Here is a 21,096-nt window from a genome sequence, read left to right on the forward strand (position 1 = left end):
TAACAAATCTTAAATAACTTAACTACAATATTGAAAATTGTAATAGTCTTAATTAAAAAATAGGCCATGATGATAGAGAATAGTTGAGGGAGGGACCTACTTAGAGAAGATGATCAGGGAAGGACTCTGAGAAGTGTACATTTAATCCACGACCTGAAGTGTGTAAAACAGGGAGAAGAAACCGCATGGGCAAAAGCCTTGAAAGTGGAAAGAGCTGGGAAGAACATTCTTGAGTGTAAGATACCAGGTGTGAGGACTGAGTGAAGTTTTAGGCAGGGTATTCCAGGCCATGAAAGAGGTAGTTTAGATCTCATTCCAAGTGCAATGGAAAATCTTTAAAGAATATAAAACAGGAGGGTGATATGCATGATTTTTCTGCAAAGATTTCTAGGTAGTAAAACCAAAAGCAGATGTTAAATCCACATGTGGGTTAGGTGAGCACCCTTCACAGTCATACCATAGACATCACTAATGAGAGAGTGAGAACCCCATCACTAGGGTACTGGTGCAGAGGAGGCTGGGCAACCACTTTATGGGAATATGATAGAGGGGGATTAAAGGATTATAGGTGCATGAAGTTATGTATTGACCTTTATGATCCTCTCCAAACTTTAAGCTTCTATAGTTCTATCAACTAAGCTAATTATTGAAAATTTCTTTTTAAGAATAAAAGAAAACCATAAGATCAAAGGGGTTATTCTTCAGAAGGGAATTCCCACCCTCCCCCCAAACCATAGAAATCAAGTTTATACTTATCTAGAAAGGTGGTATCCCCCTTCCTACATTGGAGCTGCGGAATATAATCTGAACCCCCTTCCATTAGAGCAGAAGGTCTTATTATTTTGTGTGATATCTCTCACTGAGTAATCTTGTTTAAAATGAAGATCACCAGGTCCTATACCTTGGAGATTCTGTTTCAGTAGACCTGAGGTAAGGTTTGTGAAACTGCAAATGTAATAAGCAAACCAGGAGATTCCAATAGATGAGGTGGATGACGTGAACAAGGACTGTACTTTGAGAAACAGTGGACTTTGTGACAACAAAAGAAAAAAACCAAAACCCATTTAGACCCTAGCTCTAGTTCACCTCTAGCCATCCTCCACTGAACTCAGGAGTATTACAGCTGTAAGGATAGTTTAACTTGCGTTGTTAGGTTATGCAACCTTTCTGAGCCAAAGTTTCTTCATCTATAATGACACCGTAATATGCTATTGTGAGGGCCACAGATTCAAAATACAGAATGCTGACCTGAGCATCTGGCACATCACAGCTGCTTAATAAACAAAAGCTATTATCTGCTTTATTTCAGCCTGATTTATTTAGCTTCCTTCTTACTACTCATCTCTATTCTGTCATGCAGAGTCAGCATCCACCTGTGTTGGTTTGTTTCTCAACTATTGTCTTCTTCTTGCCTTGACCTTTCTTGCAGACTCCTAGAGACTTGCCTTAAGCAAGTATCACCTTATTTAAAGTTTTTTTCCATCTCTGCATTATTATAATGACTCTAGAAGAAAACTCCGATGTTACAGCCATGGAATAGCTATGACCATCAAATTAGTTTAGTCTTGTGTTTCCTGTTACTTAACTTACAATTATCTCTTGTAAATCTACTCATCTTTCCTGTTTAATCTAACATGAGTACTGCAAAGCAGAAAAAACTATGCAGGAGACAGATGAGATTCTGGAAAATGCTACCAAATTATGGAAAACATTTGAATACCATTATCTTTTGCAGAATATAAACAAAACTTAAATGGAGAAAGGTCGGTCCACTCTGATGGATTGGGCATACTAATTTGCATATGTTGTCTTTAAAAATTCAAATTTAAAAGACCTATAAGGGTAAAAGTAATAAAACGACTAAAACATGGCTGAATTAACCATTTCTTTTCCTCAAAGCCTCATGTATGCTTGAAGTAAAGAGAGGCTGTTCCAGTCTATTTGAAATTAAAAAGAAATATTCTTTGAATTAAATATAATTGCAAGTAAAGTCTAGACTGTGTTTTGCGAGAATCAGGGGACAAGTTAAATTAAATGTTTTGGGAATCTTAGTATTCATAGAATATGGCTAGTTTCATTTGCTAGATTTTACTTAACTTGCCTTTCAGTAGGCCAAAAAAGATGTCAAGATAAATAACTATGTTTTTCCAATAAAAATATTGTCTTGTGATCTTATTTTGTTTTTAAATAAACTTCTAAAAGAAATTTTTTAAAAGGTATAAAATTAAAGTCCTACTTAGCCACATAAACATATGTTTATTTAAGAGAATAAAATTTCAGTAAATGAAAATTGTCCTAGAAAATCCAGGCCCTGTCATTTTCTCCTTAACTCTTCACCTTTCCTTTACCTCTGGGTTGGGAAGTTACAATTTTTATCTACTATTCATTTGTGTATGTTGAAAGGGGGAAGCTATGGCGAAGAATAAGCTTTCTCCTTCTTGCTCTCTGCAAAGGCAGGGGAAAAGTTTGACCACATTTTCTTTACCCAGTCTACCATAGATGGGCCCCTAGGTTGATTCCATGTCTTTGCTATAGTGCATAGCACTGTGATGAACATATGAGTGCATGGGTTTTTTTTTTTTTTGTGTGGGTTTTTTTTTGTTATAATGATCTATTTTCCTTTGTGTATATACCCAGTAATGGGATTGCTGGGTTGAATGGTAGTTCTGTTTTATATTCTTTGAGAAATCTCCAAACTGCTTTCCACAATGGCTGAGCTAATCTACATTCCAACCAACAATGTATAAGCATTCCCTTTTCTTCACAGCTTAACCAGCATCTGTTATTTGACTTTTTAATAGTAGCCATTCTGACCAGTTTGAGATGGTATCTTGTTGTGGGTTTTGATTTGCATTTCTCTGATGATTAGTGATGATGAATATTTTTTCGTATTTTTATTGGCCACTTGTATGTCTTCTTTTGAGAAGTGTCTGTTCATGTCCTTTGCCCACTTGTAATAGGGTTTTTTGTTTGTTTGTTTGTTGATTTGTTTAAGTTTCACATAGATTCTGGATATTAGATTTTCTCAGATGCATAGTTTGAAAATATCTTCTTTCATTCTGCAGGTTGTCTGTTTACTCTAGTTTATTTTGCTCTGGAAAAGCTTTTTAGTTCAATTACATCCCACTTGTCAATTTTTATTTTTGTTTTAATTCCTTTTGGGGACTTAGCCAGAAATTCTTTGCCAAGGCCAATGTTGAAAAGGCTATTCCCTAAGTTTTCTTCAGGATTTTTATAGTGTGAAGTCTTACATTTAAATCTTGAATCCATCTTGAGTTAACTTTTGTATATGGCGACTGGTAGGGGTACAATTTCATTCTTCTGCATATGGCTAAACAGTTATCTTAGCACCATTTATTAAATAGGGGAGTCCCTTCCCCATTGCTTGTTTTTGTTGGTCTTGTCAAATATCATATGGTTGTAAGTGTGTGGCTTTATTTCTGAGTTTTCTATTCTCTTCCATTGGTCTGTGTGTCTGTTTTTGTACCAGTACTGTGCTGTTTTGGTTACTGTAGGCTCATAGCATACTTTGAAGTTGGATAGTGTGATACCCCTGGCTTTGTTCTTTATGCTTAAGATTATTTTGGTTATTTGAGCTATATTTTGATTCCATATGAATTCTAGAATATTTTATTCTAATTCTGTGAAGGATGATGCTGGTATTTTCATCCGAATAGTGTTGAATCTGTAAATTCTTTTTGATGGTATGGAGAGATACTGATTTTTTCAATCCATAAGCATGGACTATTTTTCCATTTATTTATATCGTCTCTGATATCTTTCAGCCATGTTTTATGGTAGAGTTTTTTTTTTTTTTAACTCTTTGGTTAGCTGTATTCATAGGTATTTTATTTTCTTTGTGGCTATTGTAAATGGGATTGTGTTCTTGATTTGATGGTCAGCCTGGACATTGGTGTATAGAAATGTTACTCATTTTTGTACATCTCTTTTGTATCCCGAAACCATACTGAAAGTGTTTATCAGTTCTAGCAGCCTTTTGGCAGAGTCTTTAGGGTTTTCTAGGTATAGAGTAATATCATTAGCAAAGGAAATAGTTTGACTTATTTTCCCATATGAATAACTTTTTATTTTTCTCTTCCATTATTTTTCAATATGAAACTTATTTATTGAACTCTAAGAGACAATATACCTGACAAAAATTAGTACAATTCAACACTAAAGCTCATACAGGTGGAAAAGTGAAATTTACAAAATTTATTGATGATTTTGCTAATTCTAAATTATGAAAGAGTATATAAATTTGCTTCAAGTATGTTTATCTTGATGAGCTTTCACCTTTGTTTAATGAAAGTTTTAAAATTTGTTAATATAGGGTTTTTTCTTCAATAAGATTGCTGTTTTAAAAATTATTTTTATTAAGCCATTCAAATGAATGATTAAATAACTTTAAGAAGATTTTGTTTTGTTTTGTTTTGCTTTTTTTTGTTGTTTTTTTTTTTTTTCTTTTAGATGGAGTCTTACTCTGTCACCAGGCTGGAGTGCAGTGGTGCGATCTCAGCTCACTGCAACCTCTGCCTCCTAGGTTCAGGCGATTCTCCTGCCTCAGCCTCCTGAGTAGCTGGGACTACAGGCACACACCACCATGCCCAGCTAATTTTTGTATTTTTAATAGAGACAGAGTTTCACCATGTTGGCCAGGATGGTCTCGATCTCTTGATCTCATGATCTGCCTGACTCGGCCTCCCACAGTGCTGGGATTACATGCATGAGTCACTGCCTGGCCAAGAAGATATTTTTGAGTACATAAGACATGCATATGACAGAAAATTCAAAAGTTAAAGTGGGTATACAATGAAAATAAGTCTCTCTTTTTTTTTATCTTCAGCCATATAGTTACTTCCCTTTAATCATTTACTGTCACTAGGTTCTTGTAGATCTTTCCAGTGCTATTCTAAAGAATTATCTCAAACTTTAATGCGTACATGAGTCTTGTTAAAATGTGGGTTAAGATTTAGTGGGTCTGGAGTGAAGCTTAAGATTCTGAATTTCCACCTCCTGAAGCTGATGTTGCTGGCCCAGGACTATGCACCCAATGGCAAGGTTGTGAAGGACATTTGTTTCTATTTGTCTCTCTGTTTGTTTGTTTGTTGGACTGAAGGGAGCAAGATAGTCTCATAAACAGATGCAGTTTTCTGCTTTCTACTACTACCTCAGCACTAGAGTTCCAGGTTTGAGCTTTACATTGTTACAAAGCTTTCTTCCAATCTTTGTCTTAAGTGATAATCTATACAGTATTTAAAAAATCAAAGTATAATTGAAGAATGAAACATAGCAATATGAAGCCTGATACTGGATGATGTATAAATTACAAGGACTATGAGAAATCTTTTTTACAAGTTTTTAGTCTGCTATTTAAACAAGGTTAGAAAAGTTACCAAATGAAGATAACCTCCTAAATTTTGGCAGAAGGCATGCTGTAAACTTTAGCTTGGAGCCTGTACTATTAATCTAATAAAGATGCTTTCATACTTGGAAATGATGCAGTTAAGCTCCCTGAAATCAATATAAAGTACAAAGATCATTTAAATATTTTAAAGTCATAAACATTAATATTCTATCTTCCTATACAAAGTAGTCTCCAGAAATGACTGTATTCAACATCACAAGGGATACAAACGTTGTCTTTGTTGAACCTATGGGATACAAACGTTGTCTTTGTTGAACCTGTATGTAAAGGTAATTCTGAAAGCATGGGGGGCAACTCCCAAAACAATGTCAAAAGTTCCTGTTTGTTTCCTGCTTTGTGCAGGAAAGTGAAGAATGGAGGACTTACATTTGTCCACCTTCCTTGTCAACAGCATATGTTACTATGAGTACTTGCTAACCCAATACAAGCTTTCTTTTTACAAAGAGAACCAATATCAAAGATTCTCTTCAGAAATAAAGATTTGAACTATAAATGTCTCAATTTCTGCATAATTGGCAGAAAGAGCCAGGAGAATACAGGTTTCTGTATGATGCCAAGTCAGTGTGTATCAATGACCCCATTGCTTTGAATGACTCCAGGGATCTGCCATATGGAGAGTTATTTTGCTCGGTGCTGAGATGGTTATTTTTAAATATTTGAGGCTACAAAGGGAGAATGGTTTGTATCTACTTAATCTTCTTGAGCACACACTATTCTACTTAGAGCTGTGATTCTCAAACCTAAATTATGTAATAGTATACTAAATGATATGCACAAGTCATAGTAGAAACAGCACAACCTTTCAGTTTCAATTGAATTAAAAGTTTTACAGGCCCATATCAAAACAAAATAACACTACAACAAGCAATAATTTATGAAAGGGTATAATGAAAAATTCTGATGAATTTTTAAGTTAAACATAAGATTTGAAAATAATATCAGGCTTAGGAGTATGCTTTTAGTCCCTGTGGAATACAGATTTGTTGGCCAGTACGAGGATATGTCAGTGGGAAACTTTTTGAAGTACTGCGAAATACATTAAAAGCATGTGAGATTAGAGACCAGATTATTTGAGTAGAAACGACATTTCTGTGCGGCCTATGAGACTCCAGAGTGGCTGTATGCAAAACATTTTGAGACCACAGAAGTTACTGTCCTATTTCTGAAATACTGATTTTCTGCATGAAATTAGGAAGTGACATAGAGTTTGCTAACACATCCAGACGGGCTTAGGAGATGTCATCAATGAATTTTTAACGTACAATCTGTATAGAGAAAAATCCGTGTCTTTGGGTTTTATGGAGACTGAAATAGGTTAAAAACATTTTTCTACAATTTGCCCATTTCTCCTGCTAGTAGGGAGCAAGTCACTTCTTTACAGAATGCGTGGCATAGTAAAATAAGTCACATAGACTGAGTTTTAATCTTCAGCATTGGATCTTAGACAGGAAACTAAAGTTCTCTAGGTCTGTGTTCTCTGAAAAGTGGGACAAGTACAAAGATGAAAGAAGCTAATAGTGGATCAATGTTTATGTTCTTCTCTCTTTTTTATTTTCATCTTTTATACCTTCCCATTCCTACCCCCTTCTCTTTGGGCTTAAGAAGTTAACAATAAACAGTACATCTTCATTTGAAAGGGAAAGTGGTGCTCTATATTAGGAGATCAGACTCAGTGACCTGGGTGTTTACCAATCATGAGATTCTCTCTGAAGATTCATGAAAGCTTTTTGCTAAGAAAGCATTTAGAGAAATAGTCAACTACCTAGTGTATAAGTACATTTATATCTTACTGTTTACTGTCACTTTCAAACTGAATATATATACAAAAATGACCTAGAAACAAGCAGAGAAAAGCCGTGTGGCATTTAGATGCATATCGCATATGCATAATTGATTTCTTAAAAGGTTAAATACCCTTAGCATATGTGTGGATAGTGATATACCAGTGATGAGCCCGTAAGTATTATGGCAGTGGCTTTGTTTTACATAATTCTAAAGTAAATGCCATGTTTCTTCTTCAGGGATTCCAGGACTGGGATTCAGAAAAGCATATGTTTCCAAGTAGATAGCTGGGCAAGAGAGGCTACTTTCCCAAATATAAGGACCATTCATGTAGCTAGTACACTGAGCTTTATGAAGCTCAGGCTGCCACTAAATTCTCTTTAGAATTGAAATGCAATTACATGTCGAGGACAAGTGCTAAATATAAACAGGAAAGACCAAATACATGCCTTTATTTTTTCCTTTGTTTTTGCAGTGTATTTGCGGAAAGAATTAACCACCTCACAGACACTATAATCCTTAATTGAAACACACAGATCAGCCAACTTGGTGAATCCTTCAGCATCTTTTGTCAAAAGTTTGTAGCAGCTCTGAAGGACTGGTCTTTTCTTATATTCATAAAAAATTATAAAGATGCTAAGGAAATTAATAAATGAAGCAAGTAACTAAGAAGTATACCAAATGAAGTATCATTAAATATGTCCTGAATATTTAAAAATAGGGACTATGTTGCATGAGGATACATAAGTAAGGGGTGAAAACTACATAAATGTGAGTGATTATTACAAAAATTCAAATTATGAGCTTCTTCTTTGGGGAAGGAAGGAAATACAATTTGTATGGTATACACAGGGGTTTTCACTGCATGCATGATCTACATGTATTTATTATTGTTTAATAATATTATACGATCTTTACAGGGCATACCATATTTCCTAATTTTTTAAAGTGGCAAAGGCAAGCTGGGTATGGTGTCTCATGCCTGTAAACCAGCAAGGCCAAGGTGAGTGAATCACTTGAGCTCAGGATACAAGACTAGGCTGGGCAACATGACAAAACCCCATCTCTACAAAAATTAGCCAAATGTGAATTTTTAATGTATAATCTGTATAGAGAAAAATCTGTGTGGTAGTGTGTGCCTTTAATCCCAGCTACTCTAGTGGTTGAGGTGGGAGGATCGATCAATCAATTGAGGCTGCAGCAAGCTGTGATTGTGTTACTGTACTCCAACCTTTCTTTCAAAAAAAGAAAAATAGAAAAGACAAAATGACAAAACATAGTGAAGAGAATGCAAAAATTAAGTTGGTAAAAAATCCAATGTAATATAATTATAATAATAAAAGTATATATATGAATCTTAGGTTGAAGAATGTATTTTTCTATTATACTTTAAAAAAAACTTGATATATGCCATGTGCAAGATACAACTAAAACATAAGTCCCTGAAAATAGGAATATAGGAAAAGATATGCTAGACAAATATTAACTAAGAAAGCTATCGTATCTATATAAATAGTTTAAGAACTGGACTTTAGGATAAAATACAATGTTTATTCTGCCTGCAATTCCTTTTTCCTTATTCATTCTCTGAGCCTACTTCATCCAAGCATCTGCTTCTAACATTCTAGGACTTATGATAGGCCATCTTAATGTATTTTTGTCTTATTCCAACCTAATCATTTCAAAGCCCAAGATGTTTGATCTCTCAACTCTAGTAGTACCTATTATTTGTGTACCACTGATTTGGTACTTATATGATGTGTTTTAGTGTTATTTATGTACATGCATTTCTTTAATTAAATTACAATATCTTAGAGCTAGAGATCATGCTTATTCTTCTTTAAACACCTCCTGTCACCTCACCCCAGGACTTGCCATCTGGTAAAATTATGTTATCTGGTATTATCGTATAATAGAAAGTTAATAAACATGTCAGCAGTCAACTGAAAAATGACTTCGGATAGTGCATTAAAAGCTTTTTTTAGGATGTTTAGTACTTTGTCAATGCTATGTATTTACATTTTCTAAGTAATCTTCCAGCCAAAATTTCAAAATGGAGTTGAGGAGAGACACACACTATTGTTAAAGCGACCCAAAGCTGTGCCGAGTTGATGAGACTGAGACTCTAACCCCCAGTAGGAGGGTACCCCCGTCTGGTGACTCCCACAGGTTTATGACTATGTGATTGTTAAGGACTGGGACCACATCTAATGAACTTTTTACATCCATATCTGAAACAAAGTCCAACATACAATGTATAGTCATTGTGATTCAGTCAAGTGATTCAGCAAGGTGTGAAAGAATTAATTATGAGTCTAGGGTAATGTAATTCACTCCTGTGGCTTCAAAACAATGTATAATGGGAATTTCTCAGTGTGTGTCTCTAGCTCACGCTTTCAGAGGGAGAGAGTGGCTGGGAAGGCAGAAAAGCCAGCTGGGTGGAGGCAGGATGCTGATGCTTACACTATAGTTGGTACTCTGGGGTTAGGCGCTGATTGGAGCAAAGCTGAGTAGAGTGGATTTGGTTTTGGCAGCCGATGGTGGACCATGTTTGGAAACAAACAACAAAAGCTTAAAAGGAAATGGAGAAACAAATGGAAAAGATTTTCAGTGCTTCTCCTGCTGGCCACCAAGAAGTAGCTGGAGTACCTTCTTTCACATGGCAGGAAAGATAGTCTGTCCGCTGCAAACCTTGTTTAAACTTACTGTTTTGTGAATAGGCAATATATAAAGCGTGTGGGATGAAATTCAAAAGGTACAGTAGGGTGTATGGGAAAAATAAGTGTTTTCCTACCTCTGCCTATAGTTGCTCTCTCTAGAGACAACACAATTACCAGATTCCATTTATTTTTAGGTATACAAAAACATTTCATGTTTGGTATGCATACACCTGTGCATATATATATATTTATTTCAGATAAATAGCTCATATAATAACATACTATACTGAATCTTGCTTTTTAACAAATTAACAGCTTATACTGTACTTTTTCCATTTTTATCTTTATCTTTAAAATCCCAGTCTCTAACACTGTTGGTATACCAATGTCCAACATTTGTTTCATGTATGAATGATTAATTTGATAATAGTATCTAATTCATTCATAGTGAACCTAAAAGTCACCCACCAACACATTTTATGAATTCCTTATCTTAAACCCCATCTCCAACATGCATCTTTTCTTTTCTCCCTGTTGACATTATATTCAAATTAAATCTCAAAAAATGTATCCCATGGAAACCTTCTCTGAATATTGACTGTCTCTCCCCCAGGAGTTATTTCTAAGCACTTAATAATAGTTTACTCTTACTGATTACTTAATAGTTTACTATTTTGATTGTCCTCTAAGTCTTTGGTGTTAATATTATAACCATAAATATGTGAATAGCATTCTTTTTTTTTTTTTCTTTTTGAGATGGAATTTCGCTCTTGTTGCCCAGGCTGGAGTGCAGTGGCACAATGTTGACTCACTGCAACCTTCGCCTTCCAGTTTCAGGCGATTCTCCTGTCTCAGCCTCCCGAGTATCTGGGATTACAGGGGCCCACGACCACGCTCGGCTGATTTTTGTATTTTTAGTAGAGATGGGGTTTCACCATGTTGGCCCGGCTGGTTTCGAACTCCTGACCTCATGATCCACCTACCTCGGCCTCCCAAAGTGCTGGAATTACAGGTGTGAGCCACCACGCCTAGCCTGAATAGCACTCTTAACAATAATTTTTTATTAAGTAGTTGTTTGTGCCAGACACTTCACTAAGCACATAATATGCATGATCTCATTAATTCCTACAACTCACCTATGAAGTAAATAACATTATTATTATTGTAGCATACCGGTCATTGCCCTACCAATGTCACCTTGACTCACTTGGAGATCGTATCCAGACCATTTCCTTATATGCCACTGTTTTCTGGCATCTTTCTGCCAGAGTGATCTCTGGAGAGTGCACTTAGCTCAAGTGGGTAGGTCAGAAGTGCCAACATATTGACATCCCAGGAGTGAACTTTAACCAATTATGTGTGGACATTAGTGGGTAAATACTTCTGCTTTCTCTCCCCGTTGTGTGACAACCTTTAGTTGTACTCCTCACAATTATTTCAGGACCCATATATTTTGCCTACAGCAGTGAACCCCTTTTTAACTTACTCTTTATTTTCTTTCATCTCTTCCCTATCTCAATTTGCTACTTGCTTTCTTCCTGGAATCACCTCCCAAATAAACTAGTTATGCTCAAATCTTAGTCTCAGGATTTGCTTTTGGGGAAAGCAGATCTAAGGAAATTGAGGTTTAGAGTTCTTGAGTAACTTTTTCAAGTTCACCTATGTATTACATGGCAGATTCAGTATATGAAGCCAGAAGCCATGATCAAAAGCATCATCCCTTACTGCCAACTAGATGGTAGGTGCCACAAAGCAGACCAGTGAGCACATATGTTTCTTCCACAGTGTGTTTCAAAATGCAAGCCTAAGTCAGAACTTAATGCATACTTCTGCTGGTCAAGTCCATTTTATGTTTTGGAGTGTCTCTTTTCCACTGCTGCACATCAGAACGTGCCTTTTGGCAGTTAGCTAAACATATATGCTGGTAATTTATACAGGAATTGTATATAAATTCTCATACTTATCTAGTTGCTGAGTATCTTCTCCTTGTTTTTCTATAGATAGCAACTTCATCCTCGCCAATGCCCAGGTGGCTAAGGGTTTCCCTATAGTCTACTGTTCTGATGGCTTCTGCGAGCTTGCTGGATTCGCCCGAACTGAAGTCATGCAGAAGAGTTGTAGTTGCAAGTTCTTATTTGGGGCTGAAACCAATGAGCAACTGATGCTTCAAATAGAAAAGTCACTGGAGGAGAAAACAGAATTCAAAGGAGAAATTATATTCTACAAGAAAAATGGTGAGTTGGCTTTCTTTGGTGCTCACTGGAGAGTAGTGAAAGGCTGTCTTCTTTCAACCTAGTAATTGCTCCACAACTCCATTAAGGCTTAATGGCATTTCATATACTTGCAGCCTGTTACAGAAGTTTCACAAATGACTTGGATGATAGCCTTGTTTTTACCTTTAGTAGCATAAACTGCCTAGAAATTTTGAATTACAATTATAGCTATTCAATGTCAATGAATAGTTAATGTATATTAACTGAGTTAATATATGTTAAAATAAAGTATGTTACTATTATATTTTGGTAATTCTTAAAATATATGTTATGTATAATAGTTATTTGTATATTAACAACTTTTATCCAGAAGTTTTTCCCAAATTTTATGCCTTAAAGAGCTACATCTCAATTCCAGTCATTAAAGGCAGAGATCCGCATGTTCCCTGCAAAAAAGGAAGTCAGTTAAAAAACAAAATCGGCATATGCATTTTCTTTTCCAGTTACCTAGCCGCAGAGGCTTTCTCACTATTCTCTTAAATTCTAAACACAAAACAGGAGACACATAGCATCTCATGTTAGAGTAAATTTTCCTGGGCTCCAAACTGCCCCTGGGAAATACTAGGTATTTTCTTATGGCTTTTAAATGAAAGAGGATCTAGGGGTGTGTAAGGTGTCTGCAGTCCTTGGGTTCTATGTAGGAATACATATCATCAGCAAATGGGCCCTGGTACTTCGGGTAAATTAAAGAGAGAGAAAGGGGAGAAATGCTAGATCAAAAATGAGAACAAACTAATATTTTATCAATATCCAAAATTCTCATTTTTTCTTTAATAGCTTTCCTTTTCCCTTGTAGTAACATAATCCTCTGAGTTTTAGCTAGTGCATGGCTACCAAACTAGAAAAAATATTTCCCAGTCTTATTTGTAATTGGGTTGCACTTGTGACTAAGTTTTAGGCCAAGATATATGAGAAGGAATATTTTGTGCAATCTCTGGGTAAAATACCTGAAAGGGAAATTGTTTGTTCTCTAATTTATCTCCTTTCCCTTTCCCATGGTGTGGACAGAACTGTGCCCTAGAAAGTACATATATTGAAGCCATAACCCCCAAAATGATTGTATTTGGAGATAGGGCCTTTAAAAAGATAATTAGCGTTAAATGAGGCCGTAAAAGTGGGGACCTAATCCAATATGACTAGAGTCCTCATAGGAAGCAGAAGAGGCACTGAGGGTGTGCACACACAAAAGAAAGACCACATGAAAATGCAGCAGGAAGGCAGCTATCTGCAAGCCAAGAAGAGAGGCCTCAGGAGAAACCAAACTGTGAGCCCCGTGATCTTGGACATCTAGCTTCCAGAGCTGTGATAAAATAAATTTTTATTGTTTAAGCTACCTAGTCCATGTTATTTTCTTATGGCAGCCCAAGCAAACTAATATGCATATGCTAAAAAGTTAAGACAGCTTAAGAAACTTTTGGGCTGAGACAATGGGGTTTTCTAGATATAGGATCATGTCACGTGCAAACACAGGCAGGTTGACGTCCTTTTTTCCTATTTGAATACCCTGTATTTCTTTCCCTTGCCTGATTGCCCTGGCCAGAACTTCCAATATTATGTTGAATAGGAGTGGTAAGAGAGGTCATCCTTGTTTTGTGCTGGTGTTCAAGAGGAATGCTTCACTGATAGGTGCAGCAAACCACCATGGCACACGTTTACCTATGTAACAAACCTGCACATCCTGCACATGTATCCTGGAACTTAAAACGAAATAAACTTAAATTAAAAGAAGAAAAGGAATTGCATATTTGAAATAGAAACAATAATGGCTAAGATGTTGCTAAAGTTTATTTACGGGCTCTAAAAAAAAAGGTAGTTCCACCTTTTATTCATTATAACAATATTACAATAATGTTTACTCCTTCCCTTCAAAAGAAAAAGTTAAGACAAGGCTGGAAAGCCAGTTTCAACCATTTGACAAGGACAATAACATAATGAAATGCAAAGCAACAAGACAGAAGGAACCTGCGTATGTTTACAGATCCACTTTCCACTCCAGACAACAAAATTTCTATCTTGTTTTGTTGCATTTCTATCTTGTTTGAGTCACTTATTTTGGGGTCTTTGTGTAACAATATTTAAATTGTACTCTAACTCAGGGTTTCTCAGACTTGCCACTGTTGACATTTTGGGCCAGTAATTCTTGTGGTAGAAGGCTGTCCTGTGCAGTGTAGACGCTTAGCACCATCCCTGGCTTCTATATCTTACTCTCATTACTTTGAGGTATTGAGATCAATGTCAAGAAGAGCCTGCATATGGAAATTTCATCCCCTTTTGTAAGTTATTTTTCCTTGGAGGATATTCCCTGATGATGTGAATTTTGGATATACAGTAGTTATGAAGTATTGGAGACTATCTCTTTGGGACAGGATACCTCAATTCTTTGGCACTGGTAACACAGTTCAGACCATTGTGTCCTTCCCAGTGTCAATACATAAGGCCTACATAGCAAATATGATAAAACAAAAGGATTCCAGCTCTATATAATTATACCATAATCATTGAAAGGAGGCCTGAGATAAAAGAAAATGGAGGATGTTGCTGAGAATGCAGACTGGCAGGGAGTGATAAAGCTGCCATCCAGTGGAACAAAGAGGAAAGGATTTCCTTTGTCTGAAATATCCGCTGACTGCAGACTTGTCCTTCTTAAGATAGGCACCTTGTGTAGGTCACTCCAAATCCATATGAGTATTTTCCTTTTTAAGCCTCTCCACAATATCCAAATCTAGGTGTCAGGACCAAACAATGGAGACTTATAGGCTAGACAGGTAGAAAGTATGGCGTACAGGGTGGGAGCAAGAATTTCTTGAGCCCAGTTTTTTAATAAGACGTCTCTGCAACCTTAGACACACTTGGGTAGAAATCATTAAAGGCACCAATTCCCTTTAAGCTAGTCACCATGGGGAATTGTCTGACATTCGAAGAAAACTAATTGATCCGGTTACTAGACTGAAAATTGCCGTCTACCCTAGGCTACTCATACTGCATTATAACTATTTATATAAATTTCTGTCTGTAAATGCAGTTGTGAGCTTTTGAAGGCACACTTCTACATCCCCAGTGCCTGGAGCTTGGGGTTTCAGCATTCTTCAGATGGTAGTTTCTTAGCAAATACTTGCTGAAGGGAATTGAAATTGATTATTAGCCTATGGGTACTTTAAAATATGTCTGGATTTCTGGTTTTAAAAAATATGCTTATGACTTAAAGTGTCCTTCCTTTTTTCAAGGATCATTTTCTTTTAATATGCTTTAGAAAGCAGATGCTTATCTTATCCTACCCAGATACATTTTGACATTCTGTGATTGTGCTGCTTTGCCTATTTGTTCCTTAAGGCTGATTGCTCTCCTGACCTTACAGAAAAAGTGATAGGGAAAAGCTATCCAACACAATTTCTCAGTGCTTCAGAGCTATAAAACCACATAGTGGGAGATCATCTCTGGTTTTCCCTGTTCTTTCTTGTTATCCTTCAAGCTGAGAATGGACACGCTGAGATGTCATGTCCTATTTGTTTTCTTCCTCACTCTAGCTTGTTGGCAGAACTTTAATATCAACGAGTTGTGTCTTCTCTAATAGCCTGAAAGACCGTCATGATTGGACCTACCAGCCTTAGCTTTTATATGTTTATCTTAACGTATCTATCCTCTCTACAGAAAGCTTATTTTTTCCAACCTATTTGCATATTAGTAGGTCCAACATCATCAGTTTCCTGGAAAGAAAAACGTAGAGAACAAAGATTTAAGTTGTTCTTAGGATAATATTGCCAATTTTGCAAAAATATTATTGTGGTGTATTAGTTTGTTAGGATTACCATTATAAAGTACCACAAACTGAGTGACTTGAAAAACAGAAATCTGTTATCTCCTAGTTCTGGAAGCTAGTAGCCCATCTAGATGTTAGCTGGGTTGGTTTCTTCTGAGGGATTATGAGGAAGAATCTGTCCCATGCCTCTTACTTCGCTGCTGGTGGTTTGCTGGAAAGCTTTCGTGATCCTTGGCCTGTAGAGTGTCACCCAGATCTCTGCCTTCACCTTCACATACAGGTCTCCCTATGTGATGGTCTGTGTCTAAATTTTCCCTTTTAAATGAGGACATCAGTCACCTTGGATTTGGTCCTACTCTAATGACCTCCTTTTAACTTACCTCTATAAAGACCCTATCATCAAAAAGGTCCCATTTCGAGGTACTGGGGATTAGACTGCAACATATCTTTTGGGGAAGACAAAATTCAACCTAAAATGTCTAGTTACATTTATATTGAATAGATTAGGAATTAAGTCATTTGGGCTCAAGATTAGAAACTAGTAAATAAAAAAACCCAAATGCAAAAACATTCTTGCTTGACTTCAAGGTCCTTGCTCTTAAGCCACTGATTCTCTGTGCAGGTGGAGATGCTGCCATCTCCCAGGGGAAGTTTGCAAATCTCTGGAGGTTTTTGACTCAGTAATGAGGAGAATGCTTTTGTCATTTATTGGGCAAGATTGAGTTGCTAAATATACTGTAATGTGTGGAATGATCTTGCAGTTGAAGAATTGTCCAGTTTCTTGCATAACTGTCTAATGCCTAGTCAGACTTTCCAGGAGGTGAAACACTGGTTTCTAATTACCTGAATCCTGAACTTAACATACAGAGTGCTTTTTGAAAGGATTTATTTCCCACTGAATTTTCAAGAATGAAACCGTAGTGTAAGTGAGTGAAGACTGAACTTTATCATGTTCAGAATTTCACCATGTAAGAAAATCTTATTAGTGGCTCACAGCACTTGGTGTTCTGCACTCAGAGGCATAGCATTTGCAGTGATTCTACATACTGGTCCAATTATGCAACTGTTTTATTATGTCTTCTGCTCTAGTTGGTCATACCTGAGCATTTCTTGTTGAGATATATATTATCAGAGTAAATAACTTCATTATTATTTTCTGTTTCTCTCTCTCTCTCTCTCTCTCTTTCTGTGTGTGTGTGTGTGTGTGTGTGTGTGTGTGTATCTGAAAATAATGTATGTAGGTAGGCAAGTTTTATTATGATGATTTTTATTTCTAGATAGTAAAAAGGGAAATACAGCTATTTAAAAGAGAATCTTGGGTTTTGATAAGGTTGTGGATAACTCTTTACTCACAAACGCTTTCATTCTCACGTCACCATCAAGGTTTGCCATTTCTGTGTGTATACCTCCTGAGCTATTGCTTATTTGATGTTTGTCTTTATTCTGATTCACTGTTTTATTTTACTTAAATAAATTGTAAGCAAAAGAAAACTAAGCCCCTACCCTGAATACAAAACCAGGATCACTAATTTCAAATAGAAGGCAAACACAAATAAATATTAAATGAAAACACTGGTTTTAAGCTTTCAAAAATCAGAAAAGTAAAAAGTATACTGGAAATCCAAGTAATAATAGACCTAATCAATTTTATTATGCCAACCAGCATGTATGTTATTTTATTTAATTTTCCCAGTAACCCTTCAAATAAATATAGGTTATTTCCCATTTACAGATGAGGAAACTATGGTGTAGAAAATGACTTAAACACAGGTCTAAATGTTATGTCATGAACAGGTCCCAATTTGTTGCTCCAGTCATTGTTCCTTATTTTATTTACAGATTGATTTATTTACAAATTGATGCACTTCAATTTATTTACTTTTACATCTTAAAATTTAATTATCTGAGGACATAGTAAAATGCCCCAAAAAACCCATTCTTTTTAACATGTTAGGTTTTCAATTGTTTGCGATATATGGATACATATACATATACATATATATAGTAAGTATATATACGCCTATATGTAGGTGTGTTTACACATGCACACGTAAACACACACACACTTGTTAAAACAAAAACAATTCTTTTATAATTAACTGCCTTTTTTTAAAGGGAGAATGTTTCCAAAGAGGGAACCTCTGTTTACAAGCAAATTTCAAGCTGAACTAAGCTGTTGAATAAACAAAAACTGGTGTATGGAAATAGGGAGGGCTGAAGAGGCTTCTTTAGCATTGGGATGGGTAGAGGAAAAGAAGGAGGAATCACGACAGATAGGAAGAAAAGAGGAGGAAAGGGGAGCAAGCAAGGGAAATAAATGGGGAAACATCGGTGATCTGGTGGTATTTTATCCACCAACATGTCTAAAGGTAAGTTTTATATGCTAGCTGCATAGTTTAGCTTCAAATACACATTTTCACTAATACGTACATATTCAAATGTAAGATATTTATGTTTTCCACTTAAAACAATCTTGTGTACCACCAGAAGTATTCATACTGCTCTTTGGGCAACATGCTGTGTTCACGCAAGCGTACACATAAGCTGTGTGAATCAGGTATATTCATGGTCTTACGATTTCAGATCCTGATAAAAGTGAAAAGGAAGCAATTTTCTTCATGACCTCCCTCTTTTACAATGAGCTATTCATGACAGACAATTACAGTAAGAAACATTACTTAAAAAAATTATTGTGCATATTTAATATATATATGACACTATAGGATATGTATATATATAGTAAAATGGTTACTGGGTGGAACAGGTTAACATATCCATTATCTCACATAGTTATCCACTTCCACCCCTGTGGCAAGAGCAGCTATATCTACTCATTTAGCAAAAATCCCAAGTACAACACACTATTATTAACTATAGTCTTCTTGTTGTACATTAGATCTTTCAACTTGTTCATTCTGCGTATTTGCTGTTTTCTATCCTTTCTTTGAACTGCATCCCCCCAAATTTTTCTCCCCACCCCAGTGTTAACCACTGTTTTATTCTTTGTCTTTATGTGTTTGATCTGTTTTTCACCTTATGATTCCATATATAAGTGAGATAATGCAAGTTTTCTTTCTGTGTCTGACTTATTTCTCTTAGTATCATATTCTCCAAGTCACATCTGTGTTGTGACAAATGGCAGGATGTCCTCCTTTTTTAAGGCTGAATAATATTCATCTATGTGTTTGTGTGTGTGTGTGTGTGTGTGTGTGTGTGTATTTCTGGGTCATATGGCAGTTCTATTTTTAATTTATTTAGGAACCCCCATACTGTTTTCATAATGGCTTCACCAATCTACATTCCTACCAACAGTTTGCAAGGGTTCCCTTTTCTCTACACCCCTGCCAACACTTGTTATCTCCTGTCTTTTTGATAGTAACTGTCCTAATGGTGTGAGATGATATTCCATACTGGTTTTAATTTGCATTTCCCTGATGATTAGTGATGTGGAACACCATTTTATATATCTATTGGTCATTTTTATGTCACCTTTGGAGAAGTATTTATTCAAGTCCTTTGCTTATTTTTTATTTGTGTTATATATTTTCTTGACATTGAGTTGTACATGTTCTTTATCAATCTTGGATATTGACCTCTTATCCGATGTATGGTTTGCAATTCTTTTTTTCTCAATTTGTAGGTTACCTTTTCATTTTGTTGACTATTTCCCTTGCTATGCAGAAGGTTTTTAGTTTGATGTAGTCCTGTTTATTTAATTTTTGCTTTTGTAGACTGAACTTTTGGTGTGAGATTCAAGAAATCATTGCCAAGACCAATGTCTTGGAGAGGAGCTTTTCCTCCTCTATGTTTTCTTCTAAGTGTTTTATAGTTTCAGGTCTTATATTTAGTTTTTTTATTGATTTTGAGTTGAATTTTGTGTATGGTATATGATATGGATCCAATTTTATTCTTTGGAATGTGGAAGTCCAGTTTTTTTCCCAGTGCCATTTATTGAAGAGATGTTCCTTATCCTGTTGTGTCTTTTTGACGTCCTTGTCAAAATTAGGTTCACTGTATATGTTTGGATTTGTATCTGGACTTTCTATTCTGTCTCCCTGTTCTTTGTCTGTTTTTAATGCCTACACTATTACTTTTTTATTACTATAGCTTTATAATATAGTTTTAAATCAGGAAGTCAGATGCTTGCAACCTTTTTTTTTTTTTTAATCAGAATCATTTTGACTATTTGGGGTCTTTGGTGGTTCCATATGAATTTTAGGATTATTTTCTGTCTGTGAATTGTCATTGAGATTTTAATAGGAATTGCATTGAATCTATATATTGTGTTGGGTAGTGTGGACATTTTAATAATATTAATTCTTCCAATCCATGAGCATGGACTATTTTTCCATTATTTGTCTCCTCTTCAGTGTCTTTCATCAGTGTTGTATAGCTTTAAGTGTAGATATCTTTCTCATCCATTATTTTGCTTCTAACACTAAGAAGATATTCTTAATGAGTTCTTTTACACTTAATTATTCAATATGACTCTGGAGGATTTTTAGAATATTTGATTATGTCATCTAGTTATTTCAGAATTGGAACTCAAAATAGGAAAAGAGACAATGATTTGGGCTGTAAAATTTCAGAGTATTGCCATAATAACAATTTTAAATTTGAAGCACATATGACTTCCCCATTTGGCTGTTAAGTAGTGGGTTTGTAGCATAGAATATGGAATGTTTTCATGTAACATACAAATTTCAGAGCAAAAGATGTCATGCCCACCCGTTTAATAAATGAACAACAGCAAGAATGTACTTTTAAATAGAATGTGTTGTATCCAAATGAATGTTTTTGTGAATACCAGAGTTCCCAGCATGGACAACACTTGTAGTGGCTTCAGAATTTCACCACGTCTAAAGAACCAAGAATTATTTTATCAAGAGCTAGTGAAACCAGGCTTGAGATCACACAAAAATAAAAAGATAGTTTATTCTAAGATTGAGTGAGACCTGGGGAGAAAGGAAAGATCATTCTGAGCAAAACAAAATTATCTTCTCACCTAGCCCTCCCATTGATTCAAACCACAGTCCAAGACAAGGGAAAGGCAATACAACAGCACAAGTGCAATTTTTTTTATAAAGTTCTCCTCAGGCTGTTGAGAATCTTAAAGTCATTAGCACCATGGGCATTAGGCTTATATAAATGGTAGTCTTGGCAGCAACTGAAAGCATCCAAGTGAGCCTGGAGGAC

At 35.8% G+C, this 21,096-nt stretch overlaps 1 protein-coding gene across 1 annotated transcript in view; it reads left to right on the top strand.

Annotated features, from left to right (window-relative positions):
* Positions 1-21,096, top strand: part of KCNH8 (potassium channel, voltage gated eag related subfamily H, member 8) — a 373,663-nt gene that overhangs the window by 100,376 nt on the left and 252,191 nt on the right. Inside the window, exon 2 of the mRNA XM_011933727.1 lies at positions 11,871-12,104. Within this exon, the coding sequence (XP_011789117.1) occupies positions 11,871-12,104 (234 nt within the window). The remainder of the gene's footprint in view (positions 1-11,870; positions 12,105-21,096) is intronic.

This window comes from Colobus angolensis, unplaced genomic scaffold (assembly GCF_000951035.1).
Source record: "Colobus angolensis palliatus isolate OR3802 unplaced genomic scaffold, Cang.pa_1.0 Scaffold129, whole genome shotgun sequence".
NCBI classification, from domain to species: domain Eukaryota; kingdom Metazoa; phylum Chordata; class Mammalia; order Primates; family Cercopithecidae; genus Colobus; species Colobus angolensis.